The 21,637-nt window shown below is 48.8% G+C and overlaps 1 protein-coding gene across 2 annotated transcripts in view; it reads left to right on the forward strand.

Annotated features, from left to right (window-relative positions):
• Positions 1-21,637, forward strand: part of znf653 (zinc finger protein 653) — a 40,837-nt gene extending 19,200 nt beyond the window's left edge. For both annotated transcript variants that reach the window (XM_078235055.1, XM_078235056.1), the window contains exons 5-8: positions 1,852-1,963; positions 7,448-7,562; positions 18,241-18,340; positions 21,086-21,637. In XM_078235055.1, coding sequence (XP_078091181.1) covers positions 1,852-1,963; positions 7,448-7,562; positions 18,241-18,340; positions 21,086-21,263 — 505 coding nt within the window. In that variant the 3' untranslated portion in view covers positions 21,264-21,637. The remainder of the gene's footprint in view (positions 1-1,851; positions 1,964-7,447; positions 7,563-18,240; positions 18,341-21,085) is intronic.

The raw sequence follows: 21,637 nt of genomic DNA on the forward strand, positions 1-21,637 counted from the left end.
GTGTCCAGCCCCACAGTATTGAAGATTGATTATTATAGCCGTGAACATATGTTGTCATAGAATCTCTGCAGTGCAGGAGGAGGCCATTCGGCCCATCGAGCCTCTTTCTCCCCCCCCCCCCCCCCCCGCCCGCCCGACAAGATGGGGCAATTGGCATATACATTGTCCCTGCCCTATCTAATACGCAGAGCTGTCCATGGTGAAACCTGTCTAGCTGTTGGTGTCAAAGCTTCACATCCACACACAAATTGGTAAGGACGGCCAGATTTGTAAGGCCATGTGTATGAGTAACTGCAGCTTGCTGAGCTCCATCCTGTGGTAACAATATGCAGCTACAGGAGGAACTGTTTGGCTGTATTATGGAATGGGGAATTACCTAGAATTCATGGCACAGACAGACCATTTTGGCCCAACCAGTCTACGCCAGCGTTTATGCTCCACGAGTCTCATCCCCACTATATTTACACAGCATTATTACAGTGCAGAAGGAGGACATTCAGCCCATCGTGCCTGCACCTCAACATACCCTTCTGCTCCTTTTGTGTTTATCTTATCTGTGCTGTTAACCACGTCCGCTCCGCCTGCTAGCACGTTCCACATTCCCACCCACTCCCAGAACAAAGGGAGTTTCTCCCGCCTGCCTTTTGGGTTTATGGACCCGTAGCTTTCAACCAGTTTTAATTCGTATAAAGCCGTTGCAAATTATACTGGCTCTTGGGATTGCCAGTATCAAGCTGTTTAACCAAACCCTGTGATGTTCTTGACCCAGTGTCGGCATGGCGCGCACACTCATTTTCAGGAGGGGCAGACAAAAGTCTGAGGTCATGTACCAACCGACTCGAGAGCAGCTTCTTCCCTGCTGCTGTCAGACTTTTGAATGGACCTACTTTATATTAAGTTGATCTTTCTCTACACCCTAGCTATGACTGTAACACTACATTCTGCACCCTCTCCTTTCCTTCTCTATGAACGGTATGAATTGTCTGTATAGCGCGCAAGAAACTATACTTTTCACTGGATGTTAATACAGGTGACAAATCAAATCGGCAGTGATCAAGTGTGAGAATCTCTGCCGAGATTAACCGTACTGTCACATTGCCAACCAACCTGAGATCAGCTGAGCTGTGGTTCAAGCCTGGAAGCGTTTAGCGGTCTAACCCACCTAGAATCATAGAATCCCTACAGTGCAGAAGGAGGCCACTCGGCCCATCCAGTCTGCACCGACCACGATCCCACCCAGGTCCTATCCCCGTAACCCCACTACCCTAGCTAGTCCCCCTGACGCTAAGGGGCAATTTATCATGGCCAATCCACCTAACCTGCACATCTTTGGACTGTGGGAGGAAACCGGAGCAGCCGGAGGAAACCCACGCAGACACGGGGAGAATGTGCAAACTCCACACAGACAGTGACCCAAGCCGGGAATTGAACCCGGGTCCCTGGAGCTGAGAGGCAGCAGTGCTAACCACTGTGCCACCGTGCCGCCCAATCTGTCTGGCAATAGAATAGAAGAATCATTGAATGCCTACAGTGCAGGAGGAGGCTATTCAGCCCATCAAGCCTGTACTGACAACCAGCCCACCCAGGCCCTATCCCCGTAACCCTGTGTATTTACCTTAGCTAGTCCCCCTGATGCTAAGGGGCAATTTAGCACGGCCAATGCACCTAATCTGCACATCTTTGGACTGTGGGAGGAAACCGGAGCACCCGGAGGAAACCCACGCAGACACGGGGAGAACGTGCAAAGTCTGCACAGTATAGCTTAAGTTGCTCACCACGACATGTTGATGCCTCAACACACAGATGATTTCTCTGTCGTACCACGGTCTAAATCCTGCATCCTCTCCACAGACCAAAGAGGAAAAAGAGGGGCCACATTATTGATGCGGACGGGATGTTTCAGCTATTCCACTGCCCGCACGAGGGATGCAGCCAGGTGTACATCACGCTGAACAGCTTCCAGGTAAAGACTAACCTTTAGCAGTCACCTCTTTGGAAGATTAAATGGCCAGTGGTTTGCCACTAATTCAAGGGGAGAGGCAGGGAGACCAATTCTCACTGACCTTTCGTGCACAAGGCAGATGTTAGGGTGGCACAGTGGTTAGCACAGCTGCCTCACAGCGCCAGGGACCCGGGTTCGATTCCCGGCTTGGGTCACCGTCTGTGCAGGGGTTTGCATGTTCTCCCCGTGTCTGCGTGGGTTTCCTCCGGGTGCTCCGGTTTCCTCCCACAGTCCGAAGATATGCGAGTTAGGTGGATTGGCCATGCTAAATTGACCCCGAGTGTTAGGGGGACTAGCTAGGGTAAACGTGTGGGGTTACAGGAATAGGGCGTGGGCGGGATTGTTGTCGGTGCAGGCTCGATGGGTTGAATGGCCACCTTCTGCACTGTAGGGATTCGATGATGGGAGCAAGGCAGTCACACTTTGTGAAAGAGACAATGGTATGGTTGGATGTACTCAGAAGATTGTCACCAATTGGTTTTGTCACACCAATGAAATCTGGATTGCCTCACTGTGTGTAAACCCACGTAGCTGAGAGGCTAATGTCCATGCCAATCGATGGCTTAATCTCTCATTTCCACATGAAGACAGTGTGGTCTACTGATAACTCATTGTCTCGTTCTCTCACTTTTCAAAAAAAAGGGCGGCACGGCGACGCTGCTGCCTCCAGGGACCCGGGTTCGATTCCCACTCGGGTGACTGTGCAGAGTCTGCATGTTCTCCCCGTGTCTGCGTGGGTTTCCTCCGGGTGGCTCCGGTTCCCTCCCATAGTCGGAAAGACGTGCTGGTTTGGGCGCCATTGGCCGTGATAAATTCTCCCTCAGTGTTACCCGAACAGGCGCCAGAGTGTGACAACTCGGGGATTTTCACAGTAACTTCACTGCAATGTGAAAGTAAGCCTACTTGTGACACTAATAAATAAACTTCTTTTTAAAAAAAGAGTAGCCCATAATTTACATTCAGCAATATGAGTTACGCTGTAAAGTGGAAATCTGGTGCCCAAACAGATTTGAATCAAGCAACTTGGGATTAAACAGCAGGCTGTGATGGAGGCAGTCATGTTTTTGCCCACAAGTTTTGAAAACTTTTCACTTAAACTAAGCCTGTTGAATTTGGAAAACCTGTTTTAAGAATTTTCCAGGAATCATAGAATCCCTACAGTGTAGAAGGAGGCCATTCGGCCCATCAAATCTGCACCAACCACAATCCTCATAACCCCATGCATTTACCCTAACTAGTCCCCCCTGACACTAGCATGGCCAATCCACCTAACCTGCACATCTTTAGAACTAAGGGGCACACTCTCATTACAGTTTAATTGTATTTATTAGTATCACAAGTAGCCTTATATCAACACTGCAATGAAGTTACTGTGAAATTTCCCTAGTCGCCACACTCCAGCGCCTGTACAGAGGGAGAATTTCGCATGGCCAGTGCACCTAACCAGCATGTCTTTCGGACTGTGGGAGGAAATCGGATCACAGAAACCCTACAGTGCAGGAGGAGGCCACCGACAGCAATCCCACCCAGGCCCACCCCCACTTTGTTACCCAATCCCTCTAACCTATCGCATCCCGGGACACTAAGGGGCAATTTATCATGGCCAATCAACCTAACCCACACATCTTTGAACTGTGGGAGGAAACCGGAGCACCCGGAGGAAACCCACGCAGACACGGGGAGAACGTGCAAACTCCGCACAGGCAGTGACCCAAATCGAACCCGGGTCCCTGGCGCCGCGAGGCAGCAGTGCTAACCACTGTGCCACCGTGTCATTTCCATCCCTCTGTTCACCTCCCGTTTATGTGTCTATCAAGATATACCTTGAATGCTGCTAATGTGCCTGCTTCCACCACATTCAGTGGCAGCGCATTCCAGGCACCCACCACCCTCTGAAAAACTTGCCCTATGCGTCTCCTCAAAACTTGCACTCACCTCGAACATGTGTCCTCTTGTAAAGATAAACTTTCCACCCTGGGGGAAAAGCCTCTGACTATCCACCCTGTCTAATGCCGCTCCATAATTTTGTAGACCTCTTCTCAGATCGCCCCCTGAACCCTCCGTCTTTCCGTTGAAAACGATCCCAGTTTATCCAACCTCTCCTCATGCCTGAAACCCTCCAGACCTACTTTGCTTTCAATGGCTTGGGGTAGCTGAAGTTTGAGCTGTGTGGAAAATGAGGCACTGGTGTGGCTGCAGGACTGTCACTGGGGATGACGGCAGCAATTGAGGAGGTGGATGAAGAATTACTGCACTCGAGGCATGCTGGCACATTAAAACGGATCAAATTAATTGCACTTCGTCCACTGGGACCTGGGTTTGATTCCCGGCTCGGGTCACCGCCCGTGTGGAATCTGCACATTCTCCCCCCGTGTCTGCGTGGGTTTCCTCCGGGTGCTCCGGTTTCCACCCACAGTCTGAAAGATGTGCGGGTTAGGTTGATTGGCCGTGCTAAATTGACCCTTAGTGTCAGGGGGATTAGGAGGGTAAATACGTGGGGTTATGGGGATAGGGCCTGGGTGGGATTGTTGGCGGCGCAGACTCGAAGGGCCGAATGGCCGCCTTCTGCACCATAGATTCTATGAAACCACGTATCGGCACAAGCTTAGTGGGCTGAAGGGCCTGTTCCTGTGCTATTTGTTGTTTGACTGAAACAGTTTACCTGGTCACTGTCACAATGCTCTTTGTGGGAGCTTGCTGCGTACACATTGTGCATTGCCTACATCACAACAGCGACTGCACTTGAAAAGTAATTGTAAAACATTTGGGGGTTTGTGGTCCTGAAGGGCAGTATATAAAGAACAAAGAACAGTACAGCACAGGAAACAGGCCCTTCGGCCCTCCAAGCCTGTGCCGCTCATTGGTCCAACTAGACCAATCGTTTGTATCCCTCCATTCCCAGACTGCTCATGTGACTATCCAGGTAAGTCTTAAACGATGCCAGCGTGTCTGCCTCCACCACCCTACTTGGCAGCGCATTCCAGGCCCCCACCATTCTGTGTAAAAAAAAAAAAGTCCCTCTGATATCTGAGTTATATCTCGCCCCTCTCACCTTGAGCCCGTGACCCCTCGTGTTCGTCACCTCCGACCTGGGAAAAAGCTTCCCACTGTTCACCCTATCTATACCCTTCATAACCTTGTACACCTCTATTAGATCTCCCCTCATTCTCCGTCTTTCCAGGGAGAACAAGCCCAGTTTACCCAATCTCTCCTCACAGCTAAGCCCCTCCATACCAGGCAACATCCTGGTAAACCTTCTCTGCACTCTCTCTAACGCCTCCACGTCCTTCTGGTAGTGCGGCGACCAGAACTGGACGCAGTATTCCAAATGTGGCCTAACCAGCGTTCTATACAGCTGCATCATCAGACTCCAGCTTTTATACTCTATACCCCGTCCTATAAAGGCAAGTTCATTATTCTGTCAGTAATGTCTCTGGTGTGCATTCCCATTTCTGCTGCGTGCAGTTGGAAATATTTGCACAGTATTTGTCTGTGTCGTGAGAAAGTGACAATTTAGCCACAACGGTTCTGCAGACTGGAAACGCAAAACCTTCCCCTGCTTTAGTGTGGTCTTGATTGGGTGGTGATGGTGAAAGAGAAATAGCATCTCCAATTATCATACTTCTTACTCGTGGAAGTTTAAAGTTTATTCATCAGTGTCACAGGCTTACATTAACACTGCGATGAAGTTTTGAGAAGGCAGTGAGCTGTCTTCTTGAACGCGGCGGTCCGTATTCTGTGGGTTGACCCACAAAGTTAAAGTTAAAAATTAGTTTACTTATCAGTGTCACAAGTCAACTTACATTAACACTGCAATGAAGTTACTGTGAAAATCCCCTAGTCGCCACACTCCGGCGCCTGTTCGGGTACACTGAGGGAGAATTTAGCACGGCCAATGAACCCTAACCAGCATGTCTTTCGGACTGCGGGAGGAAACCGGAGCGCCCGGAGGAAACCCACGCAGACACGGGGAGAATGTGCAGACTCCGCACAGACAGTGACCCAAGCCGGGAATCGAACCTGGGTCCCTGGCGCTGTGAGGCAGCGGTGCTAACCACTGTGCCACCATGCGCTTACATTAACACTGCAATGAAGTTACTGTGAAAATCCTCCAGTCGCCACACTCTGGTGCCTGTTTGGGTACACTTGAGGGTGTATTTTGCGTGGCCAAATCTGATTCAGAGCCACGATTATACGCTTGATTTGCAGTCAGTATCTCTATTGCGACCTTGCCAATGATTAAATACGGAATAAACGCAAAATACTGCGGATGCTGGAATCTGAAACAAAAACAGAAAAATGTTGGAAACTCTCAGCAGGTCTGACAGCATCTGTGGAGAGAGAATAGAGCCATCGTTTCGAGTCTAGATGACCCTTCGTCAGAGCTGGTATAGGGAATAATGGATCACAGGGGAGGCGATGGCCTAGTGGTATTATCGCTAGACTATTAATCCAGAAACTCAATGAATGTTCTGGGGACCCGGGTTCGAATCCCGCCACGGCAGATGGTGGAATTTGAATTCAATAAAAAATATCTGGAATTAAGAAGGGTGGCACAGTGGTTAGCACTGCTGCTTCTCAGCTCCAGGGACCTGGGTTCGAATCCCGGCTTGGGTCACTGTCTGTGTGGAGTTTGCACATTCTCCTTGTGTCTGCGTGGGTTTCCTCCGGGTGCTTTGGTTTCCTCCCACTGTGTGGGTTAGGTTGGCCATGCTAAATTACCCCTTAGTGTCTTGAGATGCGTAGATTAGAGGGATTAGCAGGTAAAATATGTAGGGATATGGGGTAGGGCCTGGGTGGGATTGTGGTCGATGCAGACTCGATGGGCCGAATGGCCTCTTTCTGTACTGTCGGGTTTCTATTTCATTTCTAAGAATCTACTGATGACCGTGAAACCATTGTCGATTGTCGGAAAAACCCATCTGGTTCACAAATGTTCTTTAGGGAAGGAAAGCTGTGTCTACATGGGTTTCCTCCAGGTGCTCCAGTTTCCTCCCACAGTTCAAAGATGTGTGGGTTAGGTTGATTGGCCATGATAAATTGCCCCTTAGTGTCAGGCGGACTAGCTAAGGTAAATGCATGGGGTTATGGGGATAGGGCCTGAGTTGGTGCAGACTTGATGGGCTGAATGGCTTCCTTCTGCACTGTAGGATTCTATGATTCTATGAAATCTGCTATCCTTACCCGGTCTGGCCTACACGTGACTCCAGAGCCACAGCAATGTGGTTGCCTCTCAACTGCCCTTGGGCAACCAAGGATGGGCAATAAATGTTGGCCCATGTCCCACGAATGAATAAGAAAGAAAGTCAACATTCACCTGACTTCTGGGGATAAGGAAGGGGTATAAAAAGATTCAAATTCAACAGCTTTTAAGTGTTGCTTGTTCGTCTGAAAGGAAGATGTTGTTTTGTTTAATTTTTTTTTTTAAATCCTCCTCTTGTTCAGAACCACATCAACCTTGTGCATCGGAAAGGGAAAACGAAAGTCTGCTCTCATCCGGGCTGTGGAAAGAGGTTTTATTTATCCAATCATTTACGGAGACACATGATCATTCACTCAGGTAGGTTGCCGATTAAACGCCGCTGCCATTATGTGAGGGATCTTGGCTGCCACTTAACGCGAAGATTGCTTTCCTAAGTTGCAATCTGCTCACAATGGTGGGAAGCGTATTCTTTAAGCCTCCACTTGTGTTGAATAATGCAGATTCGAAAGGCTCTTGTGAGCTTTGATCTCGAGTCACCAGCTGCAACCTCTTGTGGCTGATAAGGAGCCTGTTTTGTATGTAGCGCTGGTTTATTGCACATGAAGGTAATTTGAGTCCTTGGCTGGGTCTCCAGCGTAGTTAATTAGAAATCTAAATTGGCTAATTAGATCCTCGTTACTCATTGTGCAGTTTTGTTTGGTCCACAAAAATGGACGTGGGTGGGGGGTTTCAGAGAAGAGTGACCAAGTTGACCAAGCACGTTATCCAGATGTTCAGGGCGGCACAGTGGTCAGCACTGCTGCCTCACAGCGCCAAGAGACCCGGGTTCAATTCTGGCCTCTGGTCACTGTCTGTGCGGAGTCTCCCCGTGTATTTGTGGGTTTCCTCCGGGTGCTCCAGTTTCCTCCCACAGTCTAAAGATGTACGAGTTAGGTTGATTGGCCATGCTAAATTGTCCCTTCATATCCAAAGATGTGTGGGTTAGGTGGATTGGCCATGCTAAATTGTCCCTTAGTAACCAAAGATGTGTGGGTTAGGTAGATTGGCCATGCTAAATTGTCCCTTAGTGTCAGTGAGGTTAGGAGGGGTAAATACGGGGTGTTACGGGGATAGGATTGTTATCGGTGCAGGCTCGATGGGCCAAATGGCCTCCTGCACTGTAGATTCTATGAAGCTTATCTATTCGATCAGCCTCTTTGAGATGTCGGTTACAGGTCCGTGACTAGGAAATTACAAATTGGGGGGGAGGGGGAAATAGATTGAAGGACCTCCCCCATTTCTTCTGTAACTCCAAGCCTGTGGAACTGAAATTGTTTTTGGTTGGGGAAGCCCGAGACCTGATCTAATCCTCCAGATGGAGGTATGAGGTGTCCGTAAACACAAAAGGTTTGAGCTTTACCGTGAAGTTGGTGGTCCACGGAAATGGGATTGAAGGTTATGAGCAGCCACGTGGGTGGAGGTGATAAATAGTTCACGGAGCACAGGGACATTTTCACAGGTTGTTATCAGGAGGTCGGTTAGCGTTTTGGAACACGGGCTGTCTTTACCCCGTGACTGCGTGTCGCCTTCAGAAATGTGATTAGGCCAGGACAAGGAAAGATTATGAATGCTCCAGCTTTCTTTTGTACGCAAGTGTTGAGCAATTGGCCTCGGGACTAATGCAGCCCTGATGATCAGACTGTCAAAACTCAAGTCAACTCTTGTCCTCTTTGCCCTTCTTGCCGGCTGATTTGTGCTGTTTGAATTCTGTGGTCGTGGAGGTTTGAGAGTGACGACTTTGCCTTGCTGATAAAACCGACAAATCTCGATGTTCTGATTAATATAAGCAAAATAACGCAAGCACGTTGATGGGAACAGGTATTTGAGCTTCTTGTATGACACCCAAGGTCTGAAAGTATACATTTATATGTTCTATGGAGGCTGAAAACCGTGGGTAGCCTGTCGTAGAGGACAATATCTGTGTGCCAGTTATATATATTTTTATGGCTGGGGAAGCGGTTATAGTTCAATGTCGAGGTTAAACAATCCGTTCCGCTTCAGTGCGAGTGCCTGTGATGCCACCAGGAACATAGGAATTAGGAGAAGAAGTCGGCAAGTTCAGCCCTTTGAGCCTGCTTCGCCATTCAATCAGATCATGGCTGATCTCTCCCTGGTCTCAAATCCACCTCCCCACCTCTTCCCCATATCCTTCTATCCCTTTATATCTATCTCCTTGAAACCATTCAACGATTCAGACTCCACTGCGCGATGGGGCAGCGAGTTCCACAAATTCACCACCCTCTGCCAGAAGTAGTTCCTCCTCATCTCAGTTTTAAATCTACCGGTTCGCAACCTATACCTGTGACCTCTTGTTCCAGATTGCCCCACAAGAGGAAACATTTGGTCTACATTTAGTTTATCAATTCCCTTTTTAGTATTTGATATACCTTGATCAGATGCAGTAAAGTTTATTTGTTAGTGTCACAAGTAGGCTTGCGTTAACACTGCAATGAAGTTACTGTGAAAATCCCCTAGTCGCCACACTCCGGCGCCTGTTCGGGTACACTGAGGGAGAATTTAACATGGCCAATGCACATCTTTGGGCTGTGGCAGGAAACTGGAGCATCCGGAGGAAACCCATGCAGACATGGGGAGGACATGCAGACTCTGCACAGACAGTGACCCAAGGCAGGAATCGAACCCAGGTCCCTGGCACTGAGGCAGCAGTGCTAACCACTGTCCGCCCTACTCCCTTCTCGCCCTTCTAAACTCCAGCGAGTAGGAGCCCAAAATATTTACACTCTCCTCGTACGTCAACCCTTTCATCCCCGGAATCAATCTGGTGAATCTCCTCTGAAATGGACCTCCTTCTGAGCCGGAGTTCAGTATGTGGTTAATGGTGTGACCGAGATGGCCGCTGTTGCAATCCTCCTGTTCCAACTGTATACCAAGTGGCCACATCCTCCCTGACCCCTTTCCTCAAGCAGCTGAGGCTCGTCCGGATTTTCCGTGGGTGGTTGAAGTCTGGAACCTGGCAGCTCAGGTCAGTCACAAGGTTGGGTTTGGTGACCAGGAGGTGTGCCGTCGAGAGGTGGTACTGTCGTGGTGTGTCGGGTGAGGAGTGTGTTCCGTTAGGGGCTATGGGATTTCAGACAAGAGTGGGGTTTTCTTCTTGAGAATCTGGTGAAATAGTGCGATGACAATAATCTCTCCCTCGGTGTCAGTAAAACTGGGGAGAGAGCCATGGACTGCAGAAAACATAGTGGAGGACATGCCCCCGTCTACATCTATGGTGCTGATGTGGAAACGATGGAGAGCTTCAAGTTTCTAGGTGTTCAGATCATCAGCAACCTGTCCTGGTCCCTCTGCGCCGACACTATAGTTAAGAAAATCCACTAATGCCTCTACTTTCTCAGGAGGCTAAGGGAGTTCAGCATGTCCACTAAGACTCGCACCAATTTTTACAGATGCATCATAGAAAGCATCCTATGTCAGCCAACTGGGTGGCATGGTGGCATAGTGGTTAGCACTGTTGCTTCACAGTGCCAGGGACCTGGGTTCAATTCCGGCCGGTTTCCTCCGGGTGCTCCGGTTTCCTTCCACAGTCTGAAAGATGTGCGGGTTATGTGGATTGGCCGTGCTAAATTGACCCTAGTATCAGGGGATTAGCAGGGTAAATATGTGGGGCTTCAGGAATAGGGCCTGGGTGGGATTGTGATCGGAGCAGACTCGATGGCCCGAATGGCCTCCTTCAGCACTGTAGAGATTCTATGATTCTTGGGTCACTGTCTGTGTGGAGTCTGCATGTTCTCCCCATGTCTACATGGGTTTCCTTCGGATGCTCTGGTTTTCTCCTCCCAAAGTCCGAAAGACGTGCTGGTTAGGTGCGTTGGCCATGCTAAATTCCCCCTCAGTGTAACCCCAAACAGGCGTACTGGGGGATTTTCACAGTAACTTCATTGCAGTGTTAAGGTAAGCCTACTTGTGACACTAATAAATAAACTTTCAAATGTGTCACAAACAACCTATAACAGCAATGATTTGCATTTCCATGGTGCATTTATTGTTTAAAGCGTTGAGTTATTAGGATGTGTGACTAAAAGCTTGTCAAAGAGGTAAATTGTAAGGCATTAAAGAGAGAGAGAACGAGAAAAAGAAGGTGGGGTGGTAGACTAGATTTTCACGTAGATGGGATGAATCTGGACATCTTTTGAAAATGGCAGCTGGAACCCTATTCCTCGATTTCCAACCCCATTTCCGGGGTTTCCAATTTTTGAGACTGTCCTTTAAGAGTGTGGGTTGGTTCAGGTCAAAGCGATGCACTCCCAAACCGGCCGACCCCATTGCAGAGCGAAGCATCTCCTACTCCTCCACAGTATTCAGGCCAGCTATCCAATTAGATAAACGCAAAACACTGGAATCTGAAACAAAAACTCTGGAAAACATCAGCAGGTCTGACATCATCTGTGGGGAGAGGATAGAGCCAATGTTTCGATTCTGGATGACCCTTCATCAGAGCTCTGACAAAGGGTCATCCAGACTCGAAACGTTGGCTCTATCCTCGCCCCACAGATGATGTCAGACCTCGTCAGATTTTTCAGCTTTTCAATCAGTCGTGGTTCAGGGCATTGGTGAGGCCACATTTGGAGGAGTGTGCGCAGTAATAGTTAAGGAAATATGTAAACGCATTGGAAGCAGTTCAGAGAACGGGTGGGTTGTCTTTATGAGGAAAGGTTGGACAGACTCTGCTTGTATCTCACCACGGTGGCACAGTGGTTAGCACTGCCGCCTCACAGCGCCAGGGACCCGGGTTCAATTCTGGCCTTGGGTCACTGTCTGTGTGGAGTTTGCACGTTCTCCCCGTGTCTGCGTGGGTTTCCTCCCACAGCCCAAAGATGTGCGGGTTAGGTGGATTCGTCAATCTAAATTGACCCGAGTGTCAGGGGATTAGCAGGGTAAATAGGTGGGGTTACGGGAATAGGGCCTGGATAGGATTGTGGTCGGTGTGGACTCGATGGGCTGAATGGCCTCCTTCTGCGCTGTCGGGATTCCATGACTCGAGCGCTTAGAAGAGTAAGAGGGCACTTAATTTAAGCGCAACAGATTCTGAGAGGTGTTGACAGGGTGGATGTGGAGAGAATGCTTCCTCTTGTGGATGGTTTTTAAGGCAGTGGTGGATTATAGGAAGGATGTGATCGCACTGGAAGGGGTGCAGAGGAGATTCACCAGGATGCTGCCTGGGATGGAATATTTAAGTTCTGAAAAGAGGTTGGATAGGCTTGGGCTGTTTTCTCTGGAGCAGAGAAGACTGAGGGGCGAACTGATCGAAGTGTACAAGATTGAGGGTCATGGACAGAGTGGATAAGGAGCAGCTGTTCCCCTTAGTTGAAGGGTCAATCATAGAATCCTACAGTGCAGAAGGAGGCCATTCGGCTCATCGAGTCTGCACCAACCACAATCGCACCCAGACCCTGTCTCTGTATCCCCATGCATTTACTCTATCTAGTCCCCCTGACACTAAGGGGCAATTTAGCATGGCCAGTCCACCTGACCATGACCATCTTTGGGCTGTGGGAGGAAACCGGAGCACCCGGAGGAAACCCACGCAGACACGAGGAGAATGTGCAGACTCCACACAGGCAGTGACCCCAGCCGGGAATCGAACCCGGGTCCCTGGCGCTGAGAGGCAGCAGTGCTGACCACTGTGCCGCCGTGCCTCCCTTCATGAGGGGACATAGGTTCAAGGTGAGGGGCAGGACGTTTAGGGGGGGGAATGTGAGGGAAAACCTTTTTACCCAGAGGGTGGTGAGGGTCTGGAATGCGCTGCCTGGGGGGGTGGTGGAGGCGGGATGCCTCACATCCTTTAAAACGTACCTGGATGAGCACCTGGCACATCATAACATTCAGGGCTATGGGCCAAGTGCTGGCAGATGGGATAAGGTGGGAGTTCAGGACTTTCTAATGTGTCGGTGCAGCCTCGATGGGCCGAATGGCCTCCTTCTGCAGTGTAGGATTCTATGGATAGATTATTGGTAAGTAAGGAGGTGATAAGTTAGCAGGGGGGAGGCAGGATTCAGATTTGAGGTTGCTTTCAGACCGGCCATGATGGCAGCACAGGCTCGAGGGGCAGAATGGCCTACTCCTGCTTCGTGAAGTTAGTTATAACATTGTAATTAACTATCTCGTTTTTATTTTAGTGAACAATAATATGCCCTGGGAAAGATGCCAGTCTGTAAACTCACATAGGATCGAAACAACACACCGGGGGGTCAGTTTGTGTCAGACAGTGGAGTGTGGTTTATAAGTAACACAGCACTGTGACAAAATGAGAGCGACAGCTTTGTAACTTGCTCCCGGTGCCAGCATTATATAATGCTGTGTTTTCAGCCAATATAAATGACATTAAAACCTACTTCTCCACTTGACTTCAGCGAAGCTGATACGTGCAGAATGGGCTGCGGGGCACAGCAATCGCTACTGGTCGGACCCCGGTGATTTATGGAAATGGACAAAGGCCTCCAGTTTCAAGGCTAGAGTTTTAACGGACTTTGCAGAGAAGTTCAAAAACTTTTAGGAAACGTCTGGCTCCCAAGGGCATTTTATAAACTCAACACCTGCGCAGATACAGCCTCTGACCTTTCGTAGTTGGGATATGAAAATTGCAGGCACATAAGTATTTTTTTTTAAGTTTATTTATTAGCGTCACAAGTAAGGCTTACATTAACACTGCAATGAAGTTACTGTGAAAATCCCCTAGTCGCCACACTCCGGCGCCTGTTCGGGTTACACTGAGGGAGAATTTAGCACGGCCAATGCACCCTAACCAGCACGTCTTTCGGACTGTGGGAGGAAACCGGAGCGCCTGGAGGAGGAAACCCACGCAGACACGGAGGGAATGTACAGACTCCACACAGTGACCCAAGCCGGGAATCGAACCCGGGCAGCTGGGGCTGTGAGGCAGCAGTGCTAACCACTGTGCCACATGTTGACAGTTAAGGGAGGGCCGTACATTTTGTAAAGTCTAGGGCACGTGGTGTAGTACAAGGCAGCATGTACTGCCAATTCCACTACTTCTGACACACTACGTTGTGAGTACCTGCTTCTCCAAGGTGCATCAGAATTGTCTAAGTATTAAAAATGAACAGGAAAGATGTTAGTACCTCCGCAGTGTCGAATGCTAATCTTTATTGTGAACATTTTTGGTCCCCTTATCTAAGGAAAGACATACCGACATTGGAGGCGGTCCAGAGAAGGTTCATGAGGTCGTTCCTGGGTATGGAGGGATTTTCTTGTGAGGAGAGGTTGAGTAAGTTGGGTCTTAACTCATTGGAGTTTAGAATGAGAGGCGACCGTATTGAGACATGTCAGATTCTCAGGGGCTTGACAGGGTAGATTCTGAGAGGTTGTATCCCCTTGTGGGAGAGTCTGGGACCAGAGGACATCATCTCTAATGGCTCACCCATTTACAACAGAGATGAGGAGGAAATTCTTTGCTCAGTGGGTAGTGAATCTGTGGAATTCTTGAGATAGACAGATTTTTAATCAATTTGATTTATTATTGTCATATGTATTGGGGTACAGTGAAAAGTATTGTTTCTTGTACGCTATGCAGACAAAGCATACCATTCATAGAGAAGAAAAGGAGACCGTGCAGAATGTAGTGTTACAGTCATAGCTAGGGTGTAGAGAAAGATCAACTTAATGCGAGGTAGGTCCATTCAAAAGTCTGGTGGCAGCAGGGAAGAAGCTGTTCTTGAGTTGATTGGTACGTTGCCTCAGACTTTTGTATCTTTTTCCTGACGGAAGAAGGTGGAAGAGAGAATGTCCGGGGTGCGTGGGGTCCTTAATTATGCTGGTTGCTTTGCTGAGGCAGCAGGAAATGTAGACGGAGTCAATAGATGGGAGGCTGATTTGCGTGATGGATTGGGCTACATTCACGACCTTGCGTAGTTTCTTGCGGTCTTGGGCAGAGCAGGAGCCATACCAAGCTGTGATACAACCAGGAAGAATGCTTTCTATGGTGCATCTATAAAAATTGGTGAGAATCGTAGCTGACATGCCAAGTTTCCTTAGTCTTCTGAGAAAGTAGAGGCATTGGTGGGCTTTCTTAACTATAGTGTTGGTATGGAGGGACAGGACAGGTTGTTGGTGATCTGGACACCTAAAAACTTGAAGCTCTCGACCATTTCCACTTCATTGCCGTTGATATAGACAGGGGCATGTTCTCCTTTACGCTTCCTGAAGTCGATGACGATCTCCTTCATTTTGTTGACATTGAGGGAGGGATTATTGCTGCTGCACCGGTTCACCAGATTTTCGATCTCAATCCTGTATTCAGTAAAGGAATCGAGGGTTATGGGGACAAGGCAGGAAAATGGAGTTGAGGATCAGTCATGATCTCATTGAATGGCGGAGCAGACTCAATGGGCCGAATGGCCTAATTCTGCTCCTACGTCTTATGACTTTTTAAATGGTTTCTTATTTATCTCTGCCAAAATCTGATTGAGAGGTCAAGGTAGCTTATCGTTTCTCATTAGGGCTCGTGTGGGAAGAGGAGACACTTGAACAAGCTGCAACTAAATGCCCCTAATACCTTCAGGAGAAAAAGGAATGAGTTGGCAGGCTCACAATAAAAGTCTTTAATATACTCATAGTCTGACCTGAGGATTAATATGATAATGCCGTGGTTTTGATACCAGCCTAACGGTTCAGTGATCATGGGTTTTGTGGCTGTGACTCATCTTTCATCCCCTCCCCCTGCAGTATAAATATCTCCCACTTTCTCTGCCTTATAGCTTTGACAAAGGGTCATCTGGACTCGAAACGTCAGCTCTTTTCTCTCCTTACAGATGCCGCCAGACCTGCTGAGATTTTCCAGCATTTTCTCTTTTTTTTTTAAGTCCCACCATTGCAAGTTATTAAAGTGAATTTAATTAATCTGTACATTCGGGCCAGCAAGAAAAATGACAGTGAAAGGAATCTGTTGCAAACAGTTGTTGAATGAAATCCTTCAGTGCAGACGGTATGCCATCCTTCCCCGGTCTAACCTATGGTAATTTAATGCCCCCTGGATTGGGCTAACCAAACTCTGAGATGCTCAGAATTAAATCAGGGCAAATGGGCTTGAACAAGAAATGCAGCCTTCCCAGTGTCAGCAATAATAAAATAGATCTGCCAGTAATGGTGGCACAGTGGTTAGTACTGCTGCCTCACAGCGCCAGGGACCCGGATTCAATTCCAGCCTCGGGTCACTGTGTGAATCACAGAATAGAATCGCAGAATCCCTATAGTGAAGAAGGAGGCCATTTGGCCCATCGAGCCTGCACCGACAACAATCTCACCCAGACCCTATCCCTGTAACCCCATATATTTAGCCTACTAAGCCTCCTGACACTAAGGAGCGATTTAGCATGGCCAATAAACCTAACCAGCACGTCTTTCGGAGTGTGGGAGGAAACTGGAGCACCCGGAGGAAACCCAAGCAGACACGGGGAGAAAGTGCAGACTCCACACAGACAGTGACCCAAGTCGGGAATCGAACCCGGGTCCCTGGCGCTGTGAGGCAGCAGTGCTAACCGCTGTACCACCTAGACGTTTAAGGTAATGTAAAAAATATATTCACTTGTCTGCACCAAGCATGGATTTTAAAAGCTTGTGCGTGGGAGGTGCGTCGGGTGGGGGGGGGGGGGGGGGGTAGTGAGGAGCTTCAATGTTTGGAGTCCTGGGAAAGAATTAATTAAAAGCAAGAGAGCGAATCTTGAATGAACAGCTTAGCAGGAAGAGCACGTTGTATCATTGGTAAGAAAAATTCAGATGACCTGGTAATTCACATTGGACAGGGGTTTCCCTCTGTCCTGTCCAGCAGCGTGACACATGTCGGGCTCCCAGATGTGAGGAAGCAGCATTCAAGGCCAGACCTTCGAGAAGCTGAGCGGTAACTCCAAAGATTTCAGATCAGTGGAAACAAGCTCTCCATATTCATAGAATCCCCACCGTACAGAAGGAGGCCATTCAGCCCATCGCGTCTGTACCGACAACCATTCCGCCCAGGCCCTATCCCCGTAACCCCACATATTTACCCTACTAATCCCGAAGGTGCACTAATGACTTTTAAGGGGTGTATGGACAAATACATGAATAGGATGCCCACCCATGGCGGCACAGTGGTTAGCGCTGCTGCCTCACAGCGCCAGAGATCCAGGACCGATTCCAGCCTTGGGTCACTATCTGCGTGGAGTTTGCACATTCTCCCCGTGTCTGCGTGGGTTTCCTCCGGGTGCTCCGGTTTCCTCCCACAGTCCAAAGATGTGCGGGTTAGATGGATTGGCCACACTAAATTGCCCCTTAGTGTCGGGGGACTAGCGAGGGTAAATGCATGGGGTTCGGGCCTGGGTGGGATTGTGGCCGGTGTAGACCTGATGGGCCGAATGGCCTCCTTCTGTACTGTAGGACTCTATGACTATGACTATGAGGATGGGAATAGAGGGATATGCTCCCGGGAAGGGTAGGGAGTTTTAATTCAGATGGGCAGCATGGTCGGTGGAGGCTTGGAGGGCCGAAAGGCCTGTTCCTGTACTGTAATCTTTTGTTCTTTGTAATCCTCGGACACTAGGGTTAATTTAGCACGGCCAATCCACCTAACACGCACATCTTTGGACTGTGGAAGGAAACCGGAGCACCCGGAGGAAACCCACGCAGACACGGGGAGAGAACGTTCAAACTCCACACAGTCAGTGACCCGAGGCCGGAATTGAACCCGGGTCTTTGGCACTGTGAAGCAGCAGTGCTAACCACTGTGCCACCGTGCCGCCTCAAGATGTGCAGGTTAGGTTGATTGGCCATGCTAAGTTTCCCCTTGGTGTCGGGGGGGGGGGGGGGGGCTCGATGGGCCAAATGGCCTCCTTCTGCACTGTAGGGATTGTATGAACCATTTGACATCAAAGAGAAGCCCTCGTTTATTGGACGGTGACTGCAAAGTGGGTTTGCGTCAAATTGTCCGAACTTTAAAAATTAAACTCAAAATTGCAGGTTCTAATTTTGGTTTCCTGCCACCCAGGTGTGCGAGATTTTATCTGTGAGACGTGTGGAAAGTCATTCAAAAGGAAGAACCATCTCGAAGTCCATCGAAGGATGCACACGGGCGAGACGCCTCTCCAGTAGGTTTCCTGTTGCGTTACAGTTCTCTTCAGGAGCTGAGGTTTTTTTGTTTGTTTGTTTAGTCTCATGTGTCCTTCACTTGGACGTTTTTGAACCTCGTCAGGCGTATAGGCCGACGAGCACCTGAATTACGTTTCAGATTTATTGGTATATTTAGCTCGCTTGAGGTTAAAGCTGTGACCGTGGAAAGGGCCTCTGCTTTTTTTTAACCTTGTCCTCCAGTATCAGTCTTTCCAAGCTAATTTGCAGAGTCTACTGTCTGTGCGGAGTCTGCACGTTCTCCCCGTGTCTGCATGGGTTTCCTCCGGGTGCTCTGGTTTCCTCCCACAGTCCAAAAGATGTATAGGTTAGGGGGATTGGCCATGGTAAATTGTCCCTTAGTTTTTTAAAAAATTCATTTTATTGTTATTTTAAAAGTTTTTAAAACTGGAATCATTCTAACAGCTTGTACAGTTCTGGTCACCCTATTTTAAGCTTGTACAGTTCTGGTCACCCTATTATAGAAAGTATACTATTAAACTAGAAAGAGTGCAGAAAAGATGAATTAGCATGCTACCGGCACTTGATGGTTTAAGTTATGAGGAGAGGCTGGATAGACTGGGACTTTTTTCTCTGGAGCGTAGGAGGCTGAGGGATGACCTTATAGAGGTCTATAAAAGAATGAGGGGCACAGATCAGCTAGATAGTCAATATCTTTTCCCAAAGGTGGGGGAGTCTAAAACTAGAGGGCATTGGTTTAAGGTGAGAGGGGAGAGATACAAAAGAGTCCAGAGGGACAATTTTTCCACACAGAGGGTGGTGAGTGTCTGGAACGAGCTGCCAGAGGTAGTAGTAGAGGCGGGTACAATTTTGTCTTTTAAAAAGCATTTAGACTGTTACATGGGTGAGATGGGTATAGAGGGATATGGGCCAAATGCGGGCAATTGGGACTAAGTGGTTTTTAAAAAAAAAGGGCGGCATGGATAAATTGGGCCGAAGGGCCTGTTTCCATGCTGTCAACCTCTATGTGACTGATAAATAAGCTTTAATCCCTACAGAAGGATGCCATTTGGCCCATTGAGCCCACACCAGCAATAATCCCACCCAGGTCCTATCCCCTTAACCCCGCGTATTTACCCCGCTAATCTCCCTGGCACTGAGGGGCAATGTAGGTGTAGGTTAGGGGGATTACTGGGTTAAATACGTGGGGTTATAGGAACGGGCCTGGCTGGGATCCTGTGTCAGGGAGTTGGTGCGTGCAGACTCAACGGGCCAAATGGTCACCTTCTGCACTATAGGGATTCCTGCACCCAGTGAAAGAATAAATAAATAGAAAATGTGCACAGCAAGCGCCCACAAAGTTATAATGAGCTGTAGATTTGAGACTGATATCTGGAAATGCTTCCTTGCCGAGAGTGATGATGTGGAGATGCCGGCGTTGGACTGGGGTAAGCACAGCAAGAAGTCTCACAACACCAGGTTAAAGTCCAACAGGGTTTATTTGGAAGCAGGAGCTTTCAGCGCTGCTCCTTCATCAGATGAGTGGAGGTTAATTCACAAACACGGCATATATAGGCAAAGACACAATTGCAAAATAATTACATAGTGGAATGAGAGTCTTTACAGGCAATCAAGTCTTTACAGGTACAGACAGTGCGAGTGGAGAGAGGGATAATCACAGGTTAAAGAGGTGTGAACTGTCTCAAGCCCGGGACAGTTAGAAGAATTTTGCAAATCCAGGCCAAATGGTGGGGGGTTACATGTAGTGTGACATGAACCCAAGATCCCGGTTGAGGCCATCCTCATGCGTGTAGAACTTGTCTATCAGTTTCTGCTCAGCGATCTTGCGTTGTCGTGTTTCTTGAAGGCCGCCTTGGAGAACGCTTACACCCATCATACTGCCTGGGCTTGCAAAGTCCTGCGAACTGTCCTGGCTTGAGACAATTGACACCTCTAACCTGTGATTAACCCTCCCTGCACTCGCACTGTTTGTACCTGTAAAGACTTGATTACCTGTAAAGTCTCGCATTCCAACCATTCTTCACATTCCAATCTGTAATTATCGTGCAGTTGTGTCTTTGTCTATATATGCCGTGTTTGTGAACTAACCTCCACTCATCTGATGAAGGAGCAGAAAGATTTCAAATCATCGAATCCCTATCCGTACAGTACAGAAGGAGGCCATTCAGCCCATCAAGTCTGTACTGACCACAATCCCACCCAGGCCCTATTCCCATTTACCCTGCTAATCCCCCTGTCACTGGGGTCAGTTTAGCACGGCCATTCAACCTAACCCACATACCTTTGGACTGTGGGAGGAAACCGGAGCACCCAGAGGAAACCCACGCAGACACGGGGAGAAGGTGCAAACTCCACACAGACAAATGACCCGAGGCCGGAATTGAACCCGGCTCCCAGGCACTGGGAGGCAACAGCGATAACCACTGTGCCGCAAATAAACCTGTTGGACTTTTAACCTGGTGTTGTGAGACCTCTTACTGTTGCAGAGAGTGGTCAGCACTTAGAGTTTTGGCAGCAGAAACCCTAAAGCCATCAAGGGGGCAACGTAGTCACTGCAACAATGGGAGGGAGGTCGGGCGGTCCTTGGATGGATGCGTCAAGTCCTCCTCGTGGGGAAAGTGCCGCAGTGGGAATCAGTGTTGAATCGTGCTGGATGCTGATGAGGTTGAAATTGATTTGGGTCTTTTTCTCTCTCTCTCTCCACTCTTTTTTTTCCCCCCTCCGCTGCCCCCCCCCGTTCGAAGGTGTGAAATCTGCGGGTATCAGTGCCGACAGAGGGCATCACTGAACTGGCACATGAAGAAACACGACACGGAGATACAGTACAACTTCACCTGCGAATACTGCGGCAAGAAGTTCGAAAAGATGGACAGTGTTAAATTCCACAAGTTAAAAAGCCACCCCGAGTGTCAAACCATGTGACGCCCGCCACTGGACTTGGAACGCCGTCGTACCTGAGAGACACATTCTCCTCCTCCTCACCTCCCTGTAAACTCTGTCCAAGTACTGTGACCCCCCCCCCCCCCACGGAAAATGAAATTTTATATTAATATCAGCCTTTTCTCTGACATTAGATATTTTCGAATGAAGGGCGGCTGGGGAGGAGGGAATGGATTGGGGGGGGGGGGGAATGCAAAGGGTTTACTTGAATCTTGGGCCGGTGCAATGGCCGGTGCCAAGGTGGGCGCGGTGCGTTCTGCTGGCAAAGACAAAGGTTGGGGGGGAGCGGGGGGGTATAGTGTTGAACTCGTCACAAATGTCCGGCAATTAAATGGCATCCTTTTATTTTTTTTTTA

This window comes from Mustelus asterias, chromosome 19 (assembly GCF_964213995.1).
Source record: "Mustelus asterias chromosome 19, sMusAst1.hap1.1, whole genome shotgun sequence".
Taxonomy (NCBI): Eukaryota; Metazoa; Chordata; class Chondrichthyes; order Carcharhiniformes; family Triakidae; genus Mustelus; species Mustelus asterias.